This window comes from Lycorma delicatula, chromosome 6, assembly GCF_047948215.1.
Source record: "Lycorma delicatula isolate Av1 chromosome 6, ASM4794821v1, whole genome shotgun sequence".
Classification (NCBI taxonomy): domain Eukaryota; kingdom Metazoa; phylum Arthropoda; class Insecta; order Hemiptera; family Fulgoridae; genus Lycorma; species Lycorma delicatula.
In genome coordinates this window covers 78003493-78031359 of record NC_134460.1, presented here as the reverse complement: position 1 = coordinate 78031359, position 27867 = coordinate 78003493, and the positions used below count along the sequence as shown (strand labels likewise).

The following is a 27867-nucleotide window of genomic DNA, read 5'->3' as shown; positions in this document are numbered from 1 at the left end:
TTACTCAATAGTGATTTTTTGTTTTTTGGTTTTTTTTTTTTTGTTTTTAACTAATTACGATATAAACCTGACCTAATTTAAAAATAATTAAGTTAAATTCTATATAAATGCAAATTCAGAATAACACCCAATAACTAAATACATTGAATTGTGTTCTAAAAAGATCTTTCAGCTCAATGATCTGTGGTATATACAGACTAACATATCATTGATGAATTTTTTAAGGTGGTTAGAAAATTACATGCATATGTGACCAAATAGTATATTTGAACTGTTCTGTATTAGGTTTTTTGTGATGCATCTATCAAATTTGATGAATAGATTAATCGTATTGATGTAACTTCTATATGAATTATAAATGCTGTAAGCTATCTTATTATACCTTTAATTAGAAAGGTTTTCAAAAGCTAAATTTAAAATAATTATTATTTTACATGTATAATAACTTTTAAACACGATTTTAAAATAAAAAATCTGTTATAAAAGCATATGTGTTTGGAAATTTTATTTGAGAAATATATAAGTATATTTTATATGTATACTTATAAATATTTTAAATACTGAATAAATATTTTATTCAAAAATATGTCATTTTAATTTCTTCAAAATATGTTTGTTTTTTGAATTGAAAATGGTCAGAATTTTGTTTGAGTTCTCTGTTATGGAGCTCTTATTTTAAAAGATAAAATGTTAAGATAACATTGAAATTTAGAAAAAAGCATAAATACACTTCTTGCATATATCAGTATTTTTTTTGAGGTCACAGTGGACCACTTTAGGTCAACGCTGGTTCATCTTTTCTTTTTATTTTTCTTCTTGATTGCTTCCCAATACTTTTTCATTCTGTCAGATCTTGCTTTTTTGAGTTCTTTTGAACAAACCCACACGGTGTTGTTTTCTTTTTTTAATTTTAAATCTGGAGTTTGCTTCTTTTAGTATTTTTATATTGTTAGTTTTGTTTCGTAAATCTTCTATTGTGATGTCTAGTTCTTGCATATCTTGTTTAATTTCAGTGATCCAGCTTGTTGTTTTGGACATTTTCCAGTATTTCTCGACTCAGGCACATCAGTTTCCCGATGTGCCTGTTTGATTCTGTTTTTATTATGTGTCCAAAGAAGGAGATTCTTGTCTTTATAAAGTAGTCTAGAGCTGGTTCTACATCTCTTGGTTCTATGTCTCTTGGTTTGGTATGAGTCTCTATTCTCCTCTATCAAGAAGTCATCTTTTATTTATGCACGTTCTTAGAATTTTTTTTTCTATTCGTTGCATCTTTACTGAGTAGGAAATGTTGGATCTTAGTTTGAAGAGTCAGGATGTTTCCTTTATGAGCATTCTCAACGAGGAAACAATTTTGAAAGATTGGTTGGTTAATCACCCATCTATTGATTCTAATATATAAGTAAACGTGTTTATGTATGAAATTAAACATTCTCTAGTTCAATAATGAATTTTATAAATAGATAGATAGAACAACAAAACCCCTCTCTGGATTCCTAATTATCTTTTCATGAGAAACCTACAAATGAAAGCTAAAAGTGAATTATAATATTTCACTTAATAAATGAAAAACAAAATTTACATATGAATCTGAAAATAAACAGATGCAGACTATGATATTAAAGTATTTTCATTAATATGCCCAAGAATGTTACAATTTTAAGATGGTGGTTATGTAATTAAGAGCCCTTACTTAAAAGATACTAGGCCCAAGTGCTGTACTTAAGAAACTTGTGTAAAATATAAATGGCTCTGGACAAAACATAACCTAGATAACTGGTTTTTGTATGTATCTATCTCTTAATGAAGTACTACTCAACAAAAAAATTTCACTGGATAAAACACTTAATAAGGCAGTTTTTCCAGAAATGATAAATAAGACAAAGTAAATAGTAGTCTCCTTGCATTTAAAAATTAAAGAAAAAAATCTTGATAGCTCCCATTTTCTTTAAGTTTAAATTTTATTCCTTTCAAGCTTCTTTTTTCACCTTTTACTGATCCTGTAGCACTTTAACATTTCTTCTTTTGATGATGTGTCCCAGTCATTTATATTCTCTGTTCTGAAGATCATATTCTAATTACACTTCTATTCATTCACTCTTCTTAGCGTGACCTTTTTTACTGTCTGTTCTAAAAAAAAAAGATCTGGGTCTTCTCCAATCTCTGCGCCAATATTTCAAATGTCTACTGGATTTCTTTTTCCATTTTTTTTTAGTGTTCATTTTCAAATCACATTTTAAGACTAATGTATTAATTAAAATTATTTTTAAAAGAAAGAAAATAGAATTTACATTTTTTTGTACTGTGTGGATTATATACAATTTCTAGCTAGCAACGATTGATCTTGAATATGTCAACCAACTCTAACTTACAATTGAAACTTTTTTGAAACTTTCACAATTAAAAAAAAATTATACTCACTTTTTTAAATAATTTTTATCATTAAAAATTAATTTGCTAATTGTTCATTTGGTTGACTTTTGTTTTTGTATAACATAATTTTTATTTGGAAAAAGATTTATTTTACATTGGTTTAAAAGAAACAGTATTCTTTTTTTCAAATATTTTTTTTCTAATTCTAGGATATTAAAAATTATATTGGAGCATCTTGAGGATAGTATGTTTTTTAGGCTGCTGTACTACATTTTAAAATTTTACCTCTGTGCCTACACTTTAGTTTTGTCTTCAGTCGCTTTACCTTTTTTTTTTATTCTCCTAATCTATTATTATTCTGATTTATAATCATAGTTTCATTAAATTTTTTTATTGAAAGATATCTTCAATATCTAAAAAAAAATTATAAAACTAATTTTTTACTTGTGGCTGAGCTCAAGGCTACACAAGTCCCGTGTTGAGTACAATGATGTTTTTTTTGTGAATCGGTATCTTCTAATGTTAAGCCATTGCCAGTTTATGCCTAAACTTAAAGAACTAATTTTATTTATTCATTGTGTTGGTTTTTCAAAAATATACTTAGGTTTTATTTTATTATAACCATTATGTATTGTCTTTTGCAAATTGGAAAAATTGTCACTTTTTAAGACTAAAAATTATTGGAACAAAAATGGTATTATAAAATGTAAAACTTGCTTCATTTATCAAGTATAAAACATTGTCAGTGTCATATGCTAAATAAATAATTTTACAAAACTGTTTACTAAAAAATTATTATAATGCCTGCATCAAGATTTATGATTTATCAATGTTGTAAATATTGGAAAAAATATATTGAGTATTAATTTTTTTGAAAATAATTTTTCTGTAAGAGATTTAGAAGATTGTAAGAGGAGTTGGAAAACCCTAAGAAATACACGAGTAATTTTGCTACTTGTATCCATGGCATACAGATAGTATGGGTTATAGAAAATATGAAAGAAAACAAACTACTTTTTCCTTTTGTTGATATAATGAATTAAGATTGGTGGTTAGTGTCAGTTAAACAAGATTTGATTAAATCAGTCAACTGCAGTTCAATCAATAATTATTTTAGGTTAATGACAGTATAAAAAAAAACATTATTTTGATAATTACTTCTCTTGCTGCTTTTATTCTTACTTTTTTCACTTTGTTAAATAGATTTGCTAATCAGTGTTCCTGTAATATTTATACTGGTTCATAGTTTGTTAAATTAGCATAAATTTTCAGATCTTTTAATACCATTTTGTCTCTAGGTTTAGTATAAGATCTAAATTATTACTTTGAATATTCTAAATATTTCATTAAATACTCTTAAATTACTAAAGTTATCTGTTGGTAGATATGTCATAATTATATTATAACATCATAATTATATTGTTGATGCTTTGTCTGTTAATAGCTATTCTAGTGGTTTCCTCTGCTAATGCTAATACAAAACAATTAATTGACAACATCAAGGTTGTACACATACTGCATAATTAAACAGTTGCATTCTATGGCAATTAATCCCTTACATACCGAATTGTAACATACGTGTTGCATGAGAACTATCAGCATCTAACAAGAAACATTAAAATATAATACACTAATGGAATGTACAATAAAAGTCGTACTTTAACATCAATCATAATGGAGCAAAAAATATTTCATATGCAGCTATACAAAATCTTATTTACCGATAAGGTTCTTATATTCACTAATTTCTACACTTTTGATGGAAATCCTTTTACACCATTTTGAAAACAAATAAATTCTAAACACGCCAAAAGGTGCACAATAAATATTACTTAGCACATTAACACTACATTCTTGTACAGAGGCTATATATGTAAATATCATACATTCATCAAGTAATTTCATCACACCTTACAGTTCACTGTCAAATATGATTACTAACCACTTAATTTTCAACATGTAATTTTATGTAAAATAGATAAACTTGTTTTCAATTGTACTGTAATCTCAATAATTCAGTCATATATAATTAAAAAAATGTTTAATAATTCAAGGGTTTTTAATTTCTCTACAGTCAAATTTAACTTTCTGATTCAAAATTTACGAATACAAGTGCTAGATTAATTCAAATACATCAATTTTTAAAATCTGTTTACGCTTAGCTTAGCAAATTTAAATTTGGTAAGCTTTACCAAAGATTAAAAACATTATAAATGGTAATTTTCATAGATTAAGTTAATAATAGAATTTAAGGTCCAATTAACAAGCAGTTTTTATAGAGTTAATGATTACTTATTGCAAGTAAGTTGGTGATTTTAAAAAGGTGGCAGGATATTACAAGTGAAATTATTGCTTAAATTTTTAAAAAAGAACCAGGTACTGTAAAGTATGTTAAAAATTGAAAAAATATTGGCAGGTTGAGAAAATTAACAGATGCAAATGAAGTGTAAATGTGAATGAACTTGGTAACACATTGTTTTCCTTAAACAGACGTCAATAAAGTATTCCATAGGGAGGAAGAAAAAGTATACTTACAAAAGAGAACAGGATGATAATGAAGATAGCAAAAGAAATGAAAATAATAAGTGGCTCAAAGTGACTGTTTGATGATTTACATGGAAATTTTTTACTTTATTGGAAATTTAGAAGAATGTGTAAATTATTTGGCATCAACTCAAAAGAAGACAAGCAAAATTTCCTTTTTTCATCAATAATGTACTGCAATGATAAACCTAATATATTACTGTTCACACTATTAAAGAAATATTACCTAATATGTGGTACTTTAATGTTAAATTACATTGATGTGATGAAATTTTATAAATATATTAATAATTTTTTGACTATAATGTTTAAAAATTGAGACACCTTTTTTATTATGTAGACATTTACTGCTAAAATTGTATAATCTGAATTTTCTTTAAAGTAAATTTGTTGTGTTCCTTTTTTAAAATTAGCAAATTCCAATATACAGAAATGAGTAGAAACACAACAATTTTAAAAAGGGAATTTTTGTAGCCTACAGGTTGCCAAAGCTACCTTGCAGTGGCATTTGGAGTTTTATTCACTGTTGAACATAAGCCTGTATATTTTTGTGTCACTGCTGTTATTTTTGCGTCAAGTTATTTATTTTAATTAAATTTGTTATGGGTACTCAAATAGAATTGTGCAGGCATTTAATCACTGCAACACACCATATGGAAACAGTATTTTTTTGTAGATGTCAGAGTTTGAGAAAGAGGATTCTATTGTTGACATAAAACCTCCTACATTGATTAGATTTAGTTGATGTAGATCTGTTCATAGTAAGGAAAATACTGCTCTGTAAATCTGTAAAGAAGAAGTTTTCCTGGATATTTAAGCAGTTACATCTTCATTCTTACAAAATTTAGGAGTTAAGGTAAAAATTTAATAATATATAATCATAAAAAGAGAAGAAAAAAAAACTATATACAGCCTTAGTGAATTTATTTTAAAGTCACTCAGTAATTAAATTTTTTCTGATCAAGCAAATTCCATCTTGACGGTTTAGTTACTAAGCAGAATTGCTGTTACTTCGTAGTTGAAAATCCTTTTTGTGTTTTTTTGAAACGCAAATCTTCGGCTTTTGAATAGTCCAAAGTTAACTGTTTTATGTACTTTGTTGTTATGTAGAATATTGAGTTGACCCATATTTCGTTAAAGATCATGAAGTAAGTGCAGTCAACTAGATAGACATGGTAAAAAAATGGCTCCCAAAATCAAGTACAAGATGAAGACGATAAGATTTATTACACGTGTTACATAATATAATACAGACACTGATATCTGCAGATAACATTATTGAAGAATTCAGTATACCTAAACTGCTGTTAAACCCCTTTACTAACTAGCAAGGAGGTTCTTTATTTAACATACTGTCAACTGTCAAAGTAACAATACTGCTTTTGATTGAACAAACACGCAAGATCGATGTACACAAATGACATAGAAATGATGTGCACAACAATGTTGGAGTATACAAATTAAACTGTAGTAATTATAATGATATTACAATGAACAGACTGGGTGTACATCTGGAGTTAGGAGAATATATTATACAGTAACATAACTGATCTTCACAAATCAATTCAAAAATGCAGCAAATATATGTACTAAGACTACATAAACTTAACATTTAAAGTTACCAGTAGAGTAAAAAAGTTGTAAATTCAAGGCATTCAAATAAGACAAAATTTGAAAATGGTCATATGATGGTGAGCAATGGGAATCTACAAGCAAAATAATCTCAACAGAATTTTAATCTTATTCAGTAAAATTAACTTTTCAAAAAATTATTATTCACATAGGCTATATTTTAAGTTATGATAAATGCATTTTTAATAGATTTACTTTATATATTTATAAAATTTTATTACAGAATAAGAAACTTACATGAATTTAAGAAATGCTTAAAGGAATTACTGAAAGTAAAGCTTGTGTGTTTGCAGTAATATTAGAACAACCCTATATTAATTATTCAATAGTATTTAATGGGTTTACATTAAATGTTATGAGTGGCTGTAGATGCTTACATGAGTCACAAGTTGCTCCTGTAAATGACTGAAATTTTAAAAAATAACAAGTGTTCTATGGAAAATGAGAAGTGAAGCTGTTTCCTGTTGTCTTTTTCACCAATTTGAATATACAGATATTTATCGGTATGCCAAATTTACAAGAGCAGCTGTTATTCAGTACTAGCCGTTCACTGCAGAGACTGGCTGAATGGTGAATATAACTATCCTCAGAGAAAGTTACATTGACCAGTACCATTTATACATCAGGTGCTGTACATTCATCATAACTATTAAGAAAAACTGGGACAGATAGAGTAAAAGAACAAATTAATGTACTCATTTCTGTTGTAAAACAATGTGTTGTAAATATCGTTTCAACTTGGCACAAACTTAACATCAGTGTTTATGTGTGTGTGTGTGTTTGTTTGTTGTTAACAGTTTCAAACTGTCTTAAGTTATTTATTTTATGTAATGTGAAAATAATATAAAAAGTATTCTGTAACATCATGCAGCATTAAACTTCAGAAATTTATTCAGTTTTGATCAATCCAATAATATTTTTACATTTTTTTTTAATTATTTGTAGTAAGTGAATGAAAAAATGTACAATATAGAATTAAATATACAATTACTTAATGGATTTGTTCTTGAATTACAAACAAATATATTTTTACTGTGGATCTCTACATTTATTAATTTTAAGGGCAGCAACACTGCTTTATAGTTTACATAATTCTGTAATGTTCATATCTATCCTTAATTTAGGAACTTTGATTTTAAATTAATATTATAAAATTTTGTGAGATATTTTATGAAAAGTGTTTGCTCTGATATTAACTATCCTCAGTGTTTTTTTGCATAAAGATTAATTAATATCTTAGCAGTTGAGTATGTTAATAAAAAAAAAAAGGTAGTGATTAATTTTACAGAAAAGAGTAAATTTTTATTAGAATAAAATATTTATTTCTTAACAGAAAATAATTGGTAGTGGTATACATACAATAAATGAAACAATAATTTATTTTTATAAAAATAAAATTATGTTTTTTTGTTTTAACATTAGAGTATATTATAATCTTATTTTAATTAAAAGATTAATGACAAAATTCACTGGTTAAAACTATTCTATTAAAAACCATTTTATTTTAAATATTAAAATATTTCTCTGTTGTACGTAGAAAAAAGATTGTTTTTATGAATGTTTGATTACATGTAGTAGTATTATATTTTAAGCAATATTACTTTGCCAGCTGCTACCATCATACTGAATCTTTCCAAATATAAGTTGGCACAATAAGTGACTATTTAAAACACATTCGTCTGACAGATGGTCTTAATTTTTTTTAATTTTAGTTTTTTTTTAAATTTAAATAACAGATTTATGTTTACATGATTATTCTCCCATATAATGTCATTGTTTATGACAGTTTTGTGTTAAATGTATTTCTGATTTTTCTGAAATAAAATTATTATTTTTTTCATGTTAGTATATGAATGTCATTTATATATATATACAATTCAATTTTAATGGTAATTTTTTCTGTATGACACATCTGTGCTTGTATGTTTCATCATTAAGTGACTATAAGTATCCTAATTTAAGTTTATTAATAACAGTAGTATAATAATTTATGGCATAATAACTGCATTAATATAAAAAAAGTGTAGATTATGTTTCATTAAACATCTTTCTTGATTTTATATTTTGATACTTTTCAACATATCAATCATATTTAAAGTATTTGTTTGTTCCTTCTTAATTAAAAAATGGCTGTATTGATTTTTATTATGCAGGGCAGAGGATACTTATATACTATCCTCTCTTTAACCCTACACCATTTCATCATAAAAATTTCTCTGGGGGACTTCACTCCTTTCTTGATGAATTATTTTTATTTTTAAATTTCTTTTTCAGGATACAAATTAGAGAAACACTTTTGAGAAAAAATTAATGTTCACAAAATTAAACGAAAATACAAGCCTAAAAACAAATATAATGCTTGCAGATCGATAAAGTAATACCAGTTTGTTATAACTTATATAAAATGATTCTAAATTCATTGAAAATGTTAAAAATGAAATAACTGTTAAATTTTTTTTAAAGAAATTTTTCTTTGCAATACGTGATGAAGTTGTTGAAATACTGGAAGGAAATGAGATATGTGGAATGAAATCAAAAGTACTTTCCAGTTTTCTTTCTTACTGGGGATTGCAGTGTAATCCTTATTAGTTAAGAATTTGTTGGTGGAATATAGCATATGGAAGAGGAAAAAGTCAAAAGCTCCATATGATGAGGGCAAGGATGAAAATGTTGGTAAATGTGTGTCCAACATCATAGTGCTAAGCTCCCCATATTTCTAAGCTCAAGATAATAATGAATAATTGTAATTATTTTTAACTGCATTGCAAGCTTATAAAATCATGCAGGAGATATGGAATCATAAGTGAAAAGAGAGAAAAAGGGCTTTATTCTTTTCGATCAGAACGCACATCAATTTAGATGTTGTATGGGCTGTCAGTATATTGATTATGTGGTTTTATTGTACTGTTAGATTGCTGTTCAGGTTATTGATATCCTGAAGCATGAATCATGTAGATTGATTTAATATTGATCAGTATTTAAAAAAATGCCAACTTATCTATGTGTTTATATTTATGAATATGCAGTCTTTGCTAAAAAGAATAGTTTTTCCCTAAAAATTAACAGTATCCATTTCTATCAAACCAAACAGAAGAGCTATTTTTCATGTAATTTTATACTAAATGTACTTTTATACTTTGGGTTATGAGAAAGTCTTATTAAGCTTTCATTGTCATTTTTAATAAAATGCTGAACCATTTAAAAAAAAATCATCCTAGCAATTTAACATTAATTAAAAGATTTATTAAAAAAAAAAACAATATTTCTCTGTTGCTGAATTTTTAAATCATAATTAAAAGAAATTTTAAATCCTTAATTTGTTAAGGATTTAAAATTAAGTTTTTTCATTAAAGCTTTCTGAATAGTGAATTATTTTTTATATTTGACATCTTACATATTTACCTTGCTATTATTTCATTTTTTTATATTTTAAATAATTAATATGGAGCTCACATCTGTATATTATTTTATAATTAACTGTATATTTTGTAACGCTACTCAGATCAAGCATTTACCATCCAGATGATTCTGGGGCAATTCCTTTTTTTTATCCATGGAGTAGCATATCTACCCATTCGTAATGTTTTTAATGTATTATTATGCACTACTCAGTATAAAAGAATTATTTATTTATTTGTTTCTTTACAGTATTTAAATGAAGACATAAATAATTTTCCCTTTTTAGAAAGACAGTATCAATATAGGTACATTAACCAAAATTCTGTAGTTAGAAATTATAATTTATTTTTATGTTCTCTTGAATTTCAAATTAGTGAAGTTTTATTGGGCCACAGAAACAAATGAGCACTCAGTTGTATGCAATAACAGTTAAATGATTATATTGTTATATTATAACAATTAAATTATTATATTGCTGTTAGGGTGCATGTTACCCTAAGGTAATTTTATTATCTAAATTTTAATTATCTCCCTGTGAAATGGATCCTGTTGTATATTGCAAAAACATAATTTAATGAATTTATTATGAAGTCATAATTATACTTTAAATGAGAAAATATCAGTAAAACTTTTCCAACTTCTTGTATCCAGATTCTTTCATAGGTGGAAAGAAAGATCAGCAGTTGGAAAAATAATAAACTTTAAAACAGTTTTAAACTTTTATATTTATTCTTTTACTCAAGAAACAGTGAACGTTTGTGTAAATCAGTTTAATTTTCTTGTGTAAAAAAACACATAAGTGTACAGATCTATTGGGCTTTATTATCTTCATAATTTTACTTCTTTTAAGAAAATCTCATTAAATATTACTCACAGTATAATGTATATAATAATTATGCAAATAACTTTTAACGATGTATACTCAATGTACATGTGGTTAGTTGTTGATGACTTTATGTCATGTTGTTTTATGTTATATATAACCTTCACTACTGTCAGCACATTGTGTCTGAAAGACTTAGATATCAACAAGAAAGGAAAAGAGCTATTATTACAGCAGAAAAAAGCTGAAAGCCATTACAAAAGTTAAAAAAAAAAATTTTTATTAAATATTATGTAGCAGATTTAAATGTAAAACATTGACTTTTTAGAATCTGGGATAAAGGGAAAAGAAAAGTAAAAGATTAAACACTTTTCTTCAAACTTAGGTTAGTCACATTTTAAAATAATGAAGTGAAACCATGGAGTGCTAAATTAAAGTGTGTATTTTTGGTACTGCATCAGAAAGAAAAAAAACAATGTCTTTCTCAGGGCCTATTTTACTGGAAAAGGCAAAACCATTATCTAGTGATGTGGGTGGTAATTATGAAGAATTCTGCTTTAGTTCTGGGCAGTTAGAAAATTGGAAAACTTGTTATAGTATTAATCAGGTTTAAATAGAAAACAATTACGTACTGAATGAATTCGTGTAGTTGAATATATATTAAAAAAAAACTAAAAAAGCCACAATTGACATTTTGTCTATTTTTCTGTTTTTAACACAGTTGTAGTCAAATGTATTTTGTGATTTTTATGAATTTTGCAGTAAGGTTCCTTTTTATTGGGTGGAGGATTTAAATGTAATTATTTTTTATAAAATTATCCGTTTTAAAAGCGGCAGGAACTACAGCTCTGACCTTATAATTTCAAATGCGACAGCGAAATGAATGAGCTGATAAAAATTTTAAACTGATCTTCATTATATAAAATTAGATTTCTTATAAAACTTTTAAATGATAATTCTGATATCTAATGGTTAGGTCCTTTTTTTAATAATAAATGAGTAACCACTGAAATTAGAAGTGATGTGTGTACCGAGTATCATTTTGTAGGAAATTAATTCTTAACATCAAATATGAGCTTAAAAATTTACTGATCCATATATGTCAGAACTATTGACATATTTAAATGATATTTATGCCAGTGAGATGGAGCTTAAATCTCAAGAAGCTGCTAGTAGTGAATCTTGCTAATCAAAACAAAAAAACAGTGCTCTTTTTAGAAAAAACGTGAAAAAACTATTCTTTTATGTTGTGTTGTATTTATAGATCATCATCATCATTATTATTCAGTTAGGCTTAAGAGAATTTTAAATCTTTAGGTGTATGAAGAAATTTTATTCTGACATTTCATGAGCAATTTGAAAATTACAAAAAAAAAGATTGCGAAATTCTGTTTTATGTGTACATATCTATGTTTTGTCCTCAATTTGGCTATCTTAGTAATATAGAATCATGAAATCTAGTAATGGTCGATTCTGTGTTGATTGATTCTATTAAGTTAAAAAAAAAGATTGTTTGAGATAGTGGGGAGATATTGAAGTGATGTTTTAAAAGAGGATTGTGCTTAATATTAATAATATTTATTATGTATTTTAGCTTAAAAAAATTATGTTACTTGAATTGCAACTATATATTTTTTAACTGAATTTAAAAATTTTAGTCATTGGCAGTAACAACATTAAATATTTTCAAAAAATCCCCTTAAAATTGTGATTTTTTAAATGAATTATCTTTATTTCTGATTTTAATTTGACATTTTTTAAAACTATCTTTTTAATTAACCATTAGAGGTACAGTTTAAAACCTAACTGAGATGTCAAGAGAATTTTTTCCTACATCAAAAAATTCAAACATGTTTTTATTATATTTTTCTAATTGTGGCACTGTCTGTGTGTAAATACTTTTGCTAAATTTTATCACAGAAGCTGAGGGTAAATTTTTAAATATTATCAATAATGAATTAATTGTTTGTTAAAACATCTCAAAAAATTCTGATTTATTTTGTTTTACACAAATACATTGATAAAACAGGATAAAATTTGTATTAATTTTCTAATTTTTTATTTGTTTAACAAATAATAATCATTATGGAATTTTTTAAATTATTTTTAATGTGATTAAAAATTAAAACACTTTATTTTCGTGTCATAACAACAATTCTGAATTGTAATTTTCCCTGACCAAAAACATAATTTAATATAATCATCTTCCATTTGAAAATGGTTTATGAAAATGTAACTGTCTTTGTTTACATTTTATTAATGGTCGATTTTTTAAATGTTTTCAAGTTGTCTGATGACTTCCTCTTGGCAAATTCCAATCTCTGTTTCTGTCCTTCCTTCTTTTCAAGAATAATTACGTAGTTTTGTATCTTTATCTCTTTTAGTAGCATTTGTAGTATTTCTTAAAAGCCTGCATTCAAGGTCTCTCTTGATTATTTAAGAGATTATAATACTAGAGTTCATTAAATATTAGAAATATATTATGAATGTGTTTATTTTGTATAAACTTGAGTAATCTTAATTTCTTGTTACATCCTTGGTGAATACAACATAATTAAATACATCAAATTTTGTGTGGATAAAAAACATATTCTTAAATTGCAATATTAATAACTATAATTTCCACTTTTATTTTTACTTATTTATTATTGACATTTGGTGGAATGGTAGCATCTTTGACTTTCATCCATAAATTTCTGGACCCTGATTAGTTATTTTTTGCATGCTACAAATTTTCTTGAGTCCATCTAATAGGTTGATATCAGGAAGGTATGGGAATAAATCTTTCCTGCCTAATCTCAGAAAAAATGGGGTAAAATATTTAAGATATAATTTTTATTCTTTTTCCATTTTTTGCTGATAAATTTTGTGTCTTTACATTTTATTATTTACTTTTTTAAATTGTATCTATTAGTTGTAATCAATCAATTATCTAAATGTTAATAATAATTGTAATACTATAATTTGTTACTAGGTACTATGCTATGTGTTATGTTCAGTCAAATGAAATAAATATCTTATTTTAATGAAAGTGTGTAGACATCTTCTCATATAACTAGTTTAATACAGTTTCATTAAATATTATTAATAGATTAATTTCTTGTCTGCTGAAGAAATTGTGGTAGATTAGTAGTGATTAACCTAAAAACACAGCAATTGTTTTTCTTCAAATGATTTTATCAAGTACTTATATATTTTTCTACAATTTTTTAATAAGCGGAGTTGTTTCATTTATGATACTATTTTATGTTTTCACCATCGTTGCAGTGTTGACAGGATGTTCCTTTATTTAACGTTTTACAAAAGAACCTTTTTACAAACTACCTTTTTTCTTTTTCTGTTTAGCCTCTGGAACTACCGTAAGGTATTACTCCAGAGGATGAATGAGGATGATATGTATGAATGTAAATGAAGTGTAGCCTTGTTTTACAAACTACCTTACACAATGTTATAACATATATGTTTTGTTTTTGCCACTTCATGATCTGATTGTTCATTTTTAGAAATTGTTACAATGAATCACCAATACAGTAACTACATGCATTTTTTTATAATAATTAATAGTGTTTTTGTAATTGGAGAGTTCTAGATGAAATACATCATGAAAGTCAATTTTAGTTTTTTGGAAATAAAATATTTTTATATTGAAGCAAGAAATATTATTATGCACAAATAAATAAATATAAATATATATGCATAAATATAAATTATGCATATTTATTCAGTAAGAAGTAAAAACAGAATTTATAATTAAAAATTCCTCTCTGATTATTCAGAAAATAACTAGATTGTAAATTAAACTCTGATCTCTGTGTAGCTTCAGTTACATATTTCATCATTAAAAAATTCTGTGTTATTTGGTATATACTGAAACCACTCGTACAATGTTTGGAATGTGACCAATTTAGTTCTCATATAGTTGCCTAACAAATTAACAAATGGTTTCATTGCCAGATTAAATGATTATATGGTGATATAATATCATTATGGAATAATCGTTGCAACCAATTTCACTATCATTAGTAATGATAAAAAATATAGATACTATATTTATTAAAAAACACAGTCTTTCTCTCTCTCTTTTTCTTTCTTTCTTTTACATGAACACAAAGACATTCACTCTGTTGTTATTATTATTATTATTATTCCTCATATGTTTTTAAACATATTCAATCTTGGTATCCATGGAGAATCATAAAAGTTTTAGAATTGACTACAGTACACTTCAATTTTTAGTGAAAGTTAAAAAAAACTTTACCTGGATCTGAGCTAGTTATCACTCTTAATCATGGTTCTTCAGAGAATGCCACTGGAAATTCTGAGTGTTTTTATATCATAGGGTATGTTACTGGTGTTTGGATTAGGTTATGGAAGATCTTTATTGTTTGTGATAGTGTGAGAACATTCTCAGGAGAAATAGGGTGCAGATTTTCACAACAGTACAAAGGACGTATAAAAACACTTAACACTGAATCCATTCTCACGAACCACCTCATTGAAATAAGATACATGTGCACAAACATGAACAATATGAAAATCATACATGTTAAAGATATCTTTAAATCTTAATACTAAAGGTAAAACTAGACACAGCTGTACAACTGAAGATATAAAAACAGCATATAATATTCTAGAAGTCATACAATTTAATTTGCCAGACATTTTGTAAACATCACAAACAAAGATCCTTAAAGATTTATTACAAACACCAGCACTATATTCAACGGCATGTAAACGATCAACATTCCTGGTGTGTTAGTCTCAGAACAAGCTTGATATGCAACAAAAGTAAGCTCAGACTTAGCTTACTTTTATTATGTTAACCTAATATAAGCCAACCTGTACAGCAGAGTGATAGTGTATCAGCATTTCATCCTGAATATTCCTGGTTTGAATCTGGTCAGCATGGCATATTTTTCATATTACAAAAACTTGATTTCATATTCAAACATGCAAGCTTTAAGTTTTTGTGGTGAATTAATAGTTAAGAAAACGAATGTATTTAGTCAAACTGTTTTATGTATTTTTAATTGTCCAGTTGTTGAAGAGTACAATGGAGGTGAAATAAAGCTATTGGTGAAGAATGGTGACCTCTGTTCTTTGGACTTTATGGTTATCAACATTTTGAGGTTATCTGAATCCAGACATATTAAAATTTTGGTTGAAAGTTCCATATATATAAAATGATTAAGATGAGAAGTCAATGCTTGGGAAGTTTTTAGAGCTAAAAATTAAAATATTCATATAAAAATACTTTCTTTTTTAAGTTATGCCGTTTGAAAGATTTATTTTTTTATTAGCTGATATATCATCGTTTTGGTCTAATTTTCAAATACAAATGCAAATTTTATTTTGAAAGTAAATTTTCCTGATAAAAATTTGTATGAAAATTTGAATAATTTGGTATAAAATTCTTTATGTAAAATAATAAAAACAGAAATTTCCTTTAGCACAAAGTTATGCTGTTACTGAATACAGGTTAACAGGAAAACATAAAGTTTAATTGAGTTGTTTTAGTATGAGTAAAATATTTTTGTGCCTATGATCAGTACTTTGATAATATTGACTAAATGAATTGGAATGCAGTTTTATTTATCACTAGTTTGTCTCTGAATTGCTGTTGTGTAGTCATAATTGTTTGGCTGTTAATGCTCTGCTTATTTGTGTGAAAACTTAAATTTGGTTTGTGTGAGCTGTTCAATTTTGATTCAGTGGTATTTAAAATATATAATTTATCTTTTTAAGAAATAGAATCTGGTTTATGATGGTTTTGTTTTTAACTGGAATACCTCTTCATTAATACTGAATAGGCTTTGTGTTATATTTATGGATATCACACCAGAACTGTTCTAGCTACAGCTGTAGCTTTATTTTTTTTCTTCTCTTTTTATGTTTAGCCTTCGGAATCACTGGAAGGTATTACTTCGACTATTCCTCAGGCATGTGGTTAATTGAAACCCAACCACCAAAAAACACTGGTGTCCATGATCTAGTATTCAAATCCATATAAAAGTAACTGCCTTTCTAGGATTTGAACCTTAGAACTCTCAACTTCAAATCAGCTGATTTGTGATGATTAATTCATCATTATGCCAACCCGATGGGCTACAGTTTTAGCTACTTAGGTGTCACAAGTATACAAAAGAATGTGATGATAAGTAGTGAAAGTTTCATAGAGTATGTTCATGAGAAAAACAAAACTTATTAATAAAGGACTGATTTCATATCATGGATTAATGAAATAAATTATTGATGTCTTTAATAAATTGATTCAAATTATTTTAAAAATTATGATTTAAATGAAGGAAACTATTGATCTCATGTCTATTAAAGATTTAAAAAGCTATAATTAAAGTGGATATAATTTAGAATATGGGGAAAAAACTGTGTTGGATTTAAATTCTCATTTATTGTACCATTTTGTTTTTATATATTTAATAATGTCAATGTGTAAAGATGCAGTTTGTTTTGTTCATTGTTCTGAAGGGCATGCTGCACCTAAATTTGTTTAAATTTGTGATCTGTTTTCTTCATTGTTAATATTTGTTGATGTAATGTTTATTTTTATTTATATATTCTTTGTGTAAGAGCGTATCAATAAGTGTTCTTCATTCTTCCTATATTCATTTGTATGCTAGGTTTTTGTAGCATTGAGTTCTATGTGATCTTCAGATAACACAGGTGTGTTGATTTGTTCTTGGATTGTATTTCAAAGAGGAGATGATTTATGTGAGGTTGATTATTTGATGTGTTAATGAGATTATCTTCGCTGTTTGTTACAAACTCGCCACATTATTTTGTTTGTTATAAAATGAACCAGAAATTAGCTTTAAACAGAATAAGAATAGAACACAAAGAACTTATATCAAGTCAAATTTCCTCATCTTACTATCACAAAATGCAACCTACTAAATCACATTACCATATGTACAGAAAACTAACAATATTAGTATTGACAAAAAAAAATTTGGTTCATATCCAAATTTTCCTCATCATATAGTGTGCAGGTTTTGATTGTACTCATAATGATCCTGTTTGGATGTTTGTTAATTTCTGCATTCTCTGTAGGCAAAACATAATCCAAAAATCTATACAAAATTATCTAGGAGATAGAATAAATTAATGATTTTCTGCAAAACGTTGATTACAGTAATGCTCTTCAGTATCTGCTACAGAAATGGCACACAACAGCATATATTAATGCCTTGTGCCATCTCCAATTAAGCCAATGACTATCAATTCTTTTCTGTTTGCAAGCTTAAAATTAATAAAGTTCACATAAAATATTTAAAACATGATAAAATAAACTAATTATGTAAAATAACAGGTGGCATCAGATTTATCAAATTATAACTCAGGAGAGGCAGAGGAGTTAAATAATTGTTAAGTACATCCTGTACATCATTTCTCAATGTAATGTCAAAGTAGAAAGTGTTAAAAAATATTAAATCTTTTTGTAGTAGAATATTTTGCAATAATTTGGATAAAACTTTGTAAGCACTCCATTTTAAATAATCCAGGAATAATTTTAAAAAAACAGGAATAACCCTGTACATTTATTATCAGAATAAGAATATTTCCTCCAAAAATGAAATAATGAATATAGAATGAGAGGGCAGTAATATTAGCACACATATTAGGATTAAATAAATGTTAACCCATATTTTGAAATTATGGTTAAAAATATTCTGTCAAGAGTATTCTCTTGACAGATTTAAAAAGACAGATAATTTAAAAAGTGGTTGTTCATTTATTTGTTACTTTGCCCTATTTCACTCTTCTTTTTTATGACTGTTACATATGTATATCTGATTTACAAATAACAGTCAGAGTAATGTTTTTTCTCCAAAACTAATGATGCTTATTATTTATGAACACCTATGATGTTTATTATTTATGAAAACCTATCAGAAAAAAAAGTGTAAATGTCTCTTATATAATTGAATAGGCCATAATTCAATAAGCCTGACTCATATTTGGCTCAGCAAAGAAGACAATGAAAGATCACCTTACTTCTAAATTTCAGTAATTATCCTAGCATAGGGGATGCTTGTTATTTTTGGAAATGGCTATATCATTTTCTATTTTTAGGGGTGAATAGTGTCTGATGAATGATCTATCGTTACCATTTGATTGGGGATCTAGAGTGCAAGTACATTAAAAACAAAATTATGGAATTATACAAAACAATATATATTTCAATAACTTCCTGAAAAATTCTGACTAAAATACTTTTGAAATAAGTATCTTATTGCTTTTGATAAATAGAGGGAGTCATTTTGACTCCCATATAAATGAAAAAGCTTTACCGAGCTTGCTAAAAATACAAAGGAAATCAAATAGCATTCTAAATGTTAACCTCTGTTTTCAAGAGTTTTTATTTAAAAAAATTGAAATTGAAAGTTTTTCTTTTAAATTTAAAAAACAAAACTTATGATTTTTTATTAAAGTATTTTTCATTAACTTTTTTGTTTATACATTTTTTTTTCTTAACAGTATTAAAGTTTAAAAATTATTTATGTTGTTTATTTCCTTGATATTCAATTTTTTACTTTAATATTAAAGTTTTACCGAACGTTGTTAACCATACTAATAATTATGCTTAATAAATTTTTCATTTATTACCTTAACCTATCATTTTGATCGTGTTTTTGCTGTGCTGATATATCCTGTGAGCTGTTAAGAGGAGGGCTTCCTAGTAAATCTGGAAAGTTTATCTCTTCTTGTGCCGCCGCTGTTGTGTATAAAGTTCCCTGAGGCAGTATCTCCTTCCTCATCACATGCTGTTGTACCCCATCCTCCTCCCAATACCGTCTAAAAATAAAAACCATGATCAGTGATTCAGTTTATATTTAAAAATTCTTTTCATACTTTTATATTTCTGTGCAGAGAACTATATATATATATATAAAATCAATGCAAATTGTTAGAAAAAAAATTCTGCTATTATAAATTAACAGTGTCAGTAAAATGATTGATCATATCTATAAATTATAAAATTATTTACTTAATTCTCTATTTTATAATAAATAATACATCAAAAAATTTCCGTTTTCAATTTTTTGTTACATCAATAAAACATCCCATTTAATTACACATATTGTACTGATAAAACACTTAGTAGCTATTGTAACAGAGGAGCTGCCTTACAGTTGGTTAAAGTTAATTTAGCATCCGTAAACAAGCAATTGAAACTTTACCTTTTGATAAGAATACACTGGTAAAATTTAGATCCTCACTTCAATATGTAGAATGTGGAGTGGATCAGGAGGTGTTTTCAGTATTTTTATTAATGACCTGCCTCAAAATCTTAAACCATTTATTGTAATCTTTTCACAGACAACACAACTGTATCTATATTTAAAGATAATTATTTAAAGGGATTGAAAATTCTACAATGGCAGTTCAAAAATTCACTACCTAGATTCTAACCATTAAATTTAAGTATGGATAAAACAGTTGCGTTGTGCTTCTCAGGTAGATATAAAATTGCTGTACACGTGGGTAGAATTTCCAGTAATGTTAGCAATAATATTTCTGTTGCCCAAAAAGTGAATTTCTGGGTGTTTTATTATGTGACAAGTTCTGATGAGATGATCAAATTGATTTCATTTTTTACTAAATCACACTGTACTGTTTTGTTCTGAAGTGTGTTAATAAAATCCTAAGCTTGTCATTATTCTTAAATATTTACATCCCTGCGTATATTACTGTATAAAATATAATGTTATCTCTTTCAGCTCCCTCAAAAAGTTAGAATTAGTTTTTAAGATACAAAATGATTTGATAGATGACTATGTGGCACCCATAAGTATGAATTGTATAGACCAGTATTTAGAAAATTAATTTGTTAATTCTGTGTTTATATTTATAAATGTGCAAACTTTGCTGAAGATTTTCCTTAACATTATATCATATGTTTTTATTTAAATAATTAATATTGACATTAATCATATCTATTTTTGATCTTATAATTTTTTTATATTTATAATCTATCTTATAATAATGTGATCTATATAATGCATTTTGTACTGATCAAAACAAAAGATTTATTTATCTACAGTAATATTTTTTTAAAAGTCATTATATCTGTTTGAGTTGCGTAGCACATATTTGTGTTTCTTTGCATTTAATGAATCAAGCCTGTGTATGGCCTTATAAAGAAGATATCTGCATAATACAAAAACACTTGTCGAGTGATAAATATGAATACATCAAAAAAGTTTCAACTTGGCAGGTTTTCACTTTAAATAGGGACAGTTTCATGTACACATGGGATGGTAAACAGATATCTAGTATATATCGGTATCTGATAAATATCTATTTACCATCCCGTTTGTTTTATTTTAGTTTCAGAAATTTTTTATAAAAATTCAGTCAGAATATTTTTTTTTGAATGTTAGAACATAACAAATAGCATGAATTCAGTAAGCATCTTAATAAGTAAAGAAAGAAATTATACATTATACAGTTTTTCATATTACGGGTGTCACCATTAGGATCACTGATATTGTAAAGAATAACAAAAAAAAACATTTAAATGAGAAATTCACTAATTTTTTCTAATGCATTAGTGTGTTAATTTCCAATTTAATTAATTTTCCTTTGGCCTAGTTTATTCTTTTAAATAACAACCCTTATTTTTTTTGGCAGTTTTTGATAGAACTCAGAATTGTAAATTTTTTTATTCTTTGGTGTTTACCCTTAAATCAATCATTCAAGGTCTACAGGTTCTTTAAATTAATTATTGCCAACATAAATTTTTCCACAATAACTCATATTTTTAATGTAATTTTCTAATTGGGTACATCATTCTAGAATTATATTTAAAAGTAAACAGTTTAAATTTTATAAGTATATAAAGTGGGAAAATGTTACTAATAAGTTACACTAAAGCAATAGTAATAGAATAAATTTTCTACTTTGTAGACTTTGGTTTACATAAAAACATGCATGTCCAACTGGAGATTAGATTGATTACATTTAGGGAACATATCCAAGAATTGGAACGTAGTTTCAAAGTCGAATTATAATGGAATATTTCCAAAATGTACCTTGTCAGATATTGAAATTAAATCGACTGTCATAACAACCTGACATATGCATATTAGCCATCAACAATTTGTAATCTCATAAAATATGTCTTCATGTTATCCTTCTATTCAGTACCAATAAGGAAGGAATTGATGAAATTTGTAATTGTTTTTCCGATGTATGAGGTACATGATAGTTTCTGTAGATGGAAGGATGTTAATGCTGACAGGATCCAGAGGTGAGACTTCTGTTACTAGTGATATAATTATGAGAGATTGAAGTCAGAAATTCAGAGAGAGGCAAACAGTTTTTTTCTTGGTTCAGAGGAATCATTCAGAAATTATCCAAAAAAAGTATTACTCGTGTAAAAGGAGTTATTTTCTGCATGATAATGTGTGGCTGCACCATGTATGTCACTTAAAGGCTTTATTTAACAGTTCATGAGCAAGATTCTCAACTGTTCCCAGTCTGTCAACTAACTAATATCTCTAATGGGCTGATGATTTGGTTAGACATTCAGTTCTTTGAAACCATTAAGGAGCTCAGATGGAGTTAATATCTCAGAATACCATGGTGGCAGATTTACTGATGAGGATATGTAAAAGCTGGTGTTTTAGTAAAGTCAATTTCAAAGTATGGGTGGGTGATGTGCAAAGCATTAATATAAAACTACACTGTAGTTATGTTATAATAAACCTATTTATAGTGTGTGTGTGTGTGCGTGAACATTTTTTAGTTAACTTATATGATTTACTTGCCTTGTGCTTGTAATATTCTAAAATAATGAAAAATAAAAAAACCATTATACTTAAATTTCTGAAGATCTAATTGCTTCTAAAGAAAAGATGATCAACTATATTTATAAATTATTTATATCATATATATAAACTATTTTAGACCTTGCGCGTTCTTTCTGTAAGTAAGTTTTACCTAAGTAAATCTGCAATTTTGTTTCAACTTGGCTCTTGAATACCTCACTTGATAGTTACAGACAAATCAATGAAATATTATGTCATTTTTCAGCTAGACTATTATGCTAATAAAATGTAAAAAAACAAGATTTTTTTTAATCTGATATATTTAATTTTCTTATTCATTTATTATATGTTTTCTTAACCAAAGAAAAATAATTAGAAAGGAATGATCTAAACTGATTTGTTAAACCAGTATATAAAATGTTAAAAATGTTTACAAATTCATTTGTTTAGGCTTATACCAGTTTTTAATGAACAATAAAAATTGCCAGAAAAATGGGAGCAATTTTTTTTAATTTAAAAAAAAGCAGTAGTTTTAATTAGATCATATATCTGATCCATTTTGTGTTACTATTTGTAGACCTTATGGCTGTGCTGATTACATTTGTTAATAAATATTTTACATTTATTATTATGTTTATTTGTAAAATTCTTTAATATTGATAATATTAAACATTCTTTTAATTTTGAATTAAGAAAAGGTTAAAAAAATGATTTTATTGAATAAAAGTTATAAATAATAAAACTTAGTGTGTACATAAGCGTGTTCATTTAAAGTAATGTTTATTCTAAAGTGTTTTGAAATTAAGAGTGCATAAGGAATTCAAGAAATACTTAAAACTAGAATTAGTTCTGCCTTTCTTCATTGTTACTATTCATGAGAAGTAACAGCTTTTTACAAAATCCTAGGATTAAGTCAAAAACTACTTTTCAGTTTAATTCTTTCTTAAACTTAGCGAGAGTAAAAAGTGTATATAGCAAGCTTTCAAATTATTCAGACTTTATAATTTTCTTGTTAATTACTGCATATTAATGAACAAGTGAAAATTTAATTAAACCAACCCAGTTTTTAATTTAATTTCTTCTTTTTACTAAACATTGATTTGCAGTTCATGTTTATTGTTAATGCTATTTTGTTTAAAAACTTAACGAAATGTGATGTTGGTTTTGCATCTTACTGATCCTGGGTTAGGATGCCGATAAAAATTTATTTTTTGTGTTTCTATTACCTTTTTTGCAAATGTATTTACATAAAACAAAATACAGCAATTATAGTCGAATATAAGTCTGCAATTGGAAACACAAATAAAAAGTTCTTTAATTGGGAAACTGTTATAGTATATGTGTATATATGTTATATTATTATAATAAAATAAAATAATAGAAATAATGGCCAAATTTTTTTAATCTTCTGAATTTTTATTCCTTGTTTCTGTTATTGAGTATATCACATGCTGATGATCTCTGTAGCAAAGGGGTAACATTTTTGTTTTTATCTTGAGGTTAAAGGATTGACTCCTGGTTAGGCATGACATTTTCCACATGCTTCAAAATTCATTAGCATCCATTTTATTAACTGTTATTGGGTATCAAGTTATTTTTACTATATAAATAGATAAGTATATAAGTATAAATATAAGTAGATATATATAAGTATATATGTGTATTACAGGAGCGGTTCAAAGAGTAATGAGACTGATTTTCATAAAATGGCAGTCTTGTATGTATTCAGTACAAATACCCGAATATGTTGTCTACTTCCCATGTCAGTTTTAAATTGAATGTTATAATCATTGAGTGTCAGTGATCATTCACTAAAGTGTATGTGGTGTAATTGCCTACCACGGAAAAAGTATTGATCAACATTACACAATTCAGTTTTGTGTGATTTAAAAGAACCAACTTCTGAAATGTACAAATTGTTGAAAGAGGCATTCAGTGAACAGTGTGTGTCATGTGCAATGCTTTCTTTGCTATGTTGTATTTTTGGCTGGAAGAAAGCATGGAATACATGGTGAGAATGGGTTTACCAAGCACGTCGATTAACATTGTTATGGTGAATACAGCGAGCATCACCATATTGGTGTGTGGCAGATGGGGGAAGTGATCCACATCTCAAAAACAGTGCGCATAATATTCTGAGCGAGCAGATACACAGATACATATGAAGCATATTACGTGTTGTTGGGTTCTGCAGCTCTTAATGCTTAACCAGATGGAGTATCATGTATTTTTCTGCGAATTGTAGGCATCCTACAAGATGGAAGGAACACCCTTTCAGCATATTGTGATAGCAGTTGACAATTCTTGTATGTTTGATAGTGACTCTGAGATGAAACAACAAAGCTCCCAATGGAAGTCAACTTCTTCACCACTTCCAAAAAAAGCAAAGGCTGCATGCAGCATGGGTAATATCATGATTATCTATTTTAATCATGAAGGATTCATTTATCATCATCAGGCACCTACTGAGACGAAGAGATGACTGTAAATTCTCTCTGGTTAATCAGTATGCTAAAGATAATGCTGAATCACTTCAGATAAAAAGCCTTTGAAAAAAATTGAACTTCTGTATCATCACAATAAGCCTATCCCAATGTTACTCAGATAATCAACGAATTTTTGAATGAAAATAAAATAAATGATTCCTCATTCAACATACAGCTCAGATCTAGCTCTGTGCTACTTTAGACTGCTTCCAGAGATAAAGAAGGACCTGAAAATGAAAAACATTGCGATGAATCTAGAAGGTATAAAAGCCATGTTGGTATAATACAAAGCGCTTTTGAATGCATAGTAGCATATTAAAATGCACAGTGCTTTCAAAAGAAGGCCTGGATTTCATGTTTGTAAAGTGGATTAAATGCTGGAAGCTGTGCATTGCATTTAAGGAGACTATTTTGGAAAGAAAGAACATATGAATGTAGATTCAAAATAAAATTTCTTCTTACTACAACTGTTGTGTCATTACTTTTTGGACTGTTCTTGAATATACATAAGGAGGCTCAAATTTACCCAATAAGCACTTAAGCTCCAAATTCTGGATTTTGTAAACTATTATGTAACTGGTACTTAATTTTAATTACCTCCACCAAACCATATGAATTCCAAAGATGCAACAAGTCTACAAATTTTTAGGTCCTTAGCGATATTCAGTCTATTCATATCTAAAATTAATATTATATATTGGGACCCCTTCATAGAGTCAGAACAAGCTTTCAGGAATTAAAAATGATCTGTCATATCTGTTTGAAGGCTGTAAATATGAATCACATTGGCTGATAATCGGTAAATTAGAAATTCTAACTTTCCTTGTGTTTATATTTATAAAGGTTTAATTTATTAAAATATAAAAAGTCATTTGTGCCTAAAAATAACAATATCTATGTTTTTCGAAGGCCAAAGAATAAAATTGTTTTTCATGTAATGTGATACAATACCACAAGGCTCATGCAATTTTTAATTATAAATTACTAATTCATTTAAATGATCTTCAGTATTTTAAAATTAAATAAAATAAAATTCATGGGCTTGTTTGTTTAATGTATGTGTCACATTTTTATTTTAGCTGCTATTGGCGCAGAGTGGACCACGTGTTGTGCCGGGTGGCTGCGCACAGCCATGTATGTTTGAACGATTTATATTTCTTTATATGAACGATTAATCAAAAATTATGTTTGTGTTTTGGGGATAAAAAAGGAAAACAACTCAAGAAAAAGCTAAAAATGTTCAGGATTTTGAAATGTTTTTTTGTAAAAGTTTTTGTTGTTGTTAGTACGCTAAATTCATGAACCTTATTTAGCTACAGTTGGCAAAAACATTTAACAAAATCATGGGTAATGAAACAAACTATGTAACATTTTCATGCCTTTTTTCTAGTATATAACTAATTTTCCTCTGTTGATGAAGAGTTTATAAATAAAAAAATACTTGAATTTTTTATCTTTGTTTGACATGTATTAATTCATATGTACTGATTTTATTTATTATCTCTAAATACTTGCCATACTGTAATTCAATACATATTTATTATTTTTATGCATTGATATGGACAATTTACCTTCATTTTTATTCTTAATATTGCATTTTGTGCTATGATTAAGTTTTTTGTATAGTTTCCCTTTATCATTCAAGGAAAATTCAATGTTGTTGAGGTAATTTCTATAAAGTAGAACACCCACACATTCCGAATGAGATTTAAATAATGTATAATTACAAGTAATTACCTACTTCAGTAATTTATTTGTTAGTGTAGATCTAATTGAAGAACATAAGAAAGAAGCCGTAATAAGAAAGGGAGTCCGACAAGGACGTTCCCTATCTCCGTTACTTTTTAATCTTTACATGGAACTAGCAGTTAATGATGTTAAAGAACAATTTAGATTCGGAGTAACAGTACAAGGTGAAAAGATGCTATGATGCTATGATTTGCTGATGATATAGTAATTCTAGCCGAGAGTAAAAAGGATTTAGAAGAAACAATGAATGGCATAGATGAAGTCCTACGCAAGAACTATCGCATGAAAATAAACAAGAAGAAAACAAAAGTAATGAAATGTAGTAGAAATAACAAAGATGGACCACTGAATATGAAAATAGCAGGAGAAAAGATTATGGAGGTAGAAGAATTTTGTTATTTGGGAAGTAGAATTACTAAAGATGGACGAAGCAGGAGCGATATAAAATGCCGAATAGCACAAGCTAAACGAGCCTTCAGTAAGAAATATAATTTGTTTGCATCAAAAATTAATTTAAATGTCAGGAAAAGATTTTTGAAAGTGTATGTTTGGAGTGTCGCTTTATATGGAAGTGAAACTTGGACAATCGGAGTATCTGAGACGAAAAGATTAGAAGCTTTTGAAATGTGGTGCTATAGGAGACTGTTAAAAATCAGATGGGTGGATAAAGTGACAAATGAAGAGGTATTGTGGCAAATAGATGAAGAAAGAAGCATTTGGAAAAATATAGTTAAAAGAAGAGACAGACTTATAGGCCACATACTAAGGCATCCTGGAATAGTCGCTTTAATATTGGAAGGACAGGTAGAAGGGAAAAATTGTGTAGGCAGGCCACATTTGGAATATGTAAAACAAATTGTTAGGGATGTAGGATGTAGAGGGTATACTGAAATGAAACGACTAGCACTAGATAGGGAATCTTGGAGAGCTGCATCAAACCAGTCAAATGACTGAAGACAAAAAAAAAAGTGTAGATCTAGTGTGCATTTGACCAAAACCTAACAGAACAACTTAAGGAAGAAAGTATGAAGGATATGTGAAAGAAATGGATAGTGAGAGAGAGGGTTGATCT

The 27867-nt window shown here is 27.3% G+C and overlaps 1 protein-coding gene across 1 annotated transcript in view; it reads right to left on the bottom strand.

Annotated features, from left to right (window-relative positions):
* The window catches only part of kek3 (leucine-rich repeat, immunoglobulin-like domain-containing kekkon 3 protein), a 57974-nt gene that overhangs the window by 17917 nt on the left and 12190 nt on the right, over nt 1-27867 (bottom strand). The window contains exon 2 of the mRNA XM_075369623.1: nt 19394-19582. Coding sequence (XP_075225738.1) covers nt 19394-19582 — 189 coding nt within the window. The remainder of the gene's footprint in view (nt 1-19393; nt 19583-27867) is intronic.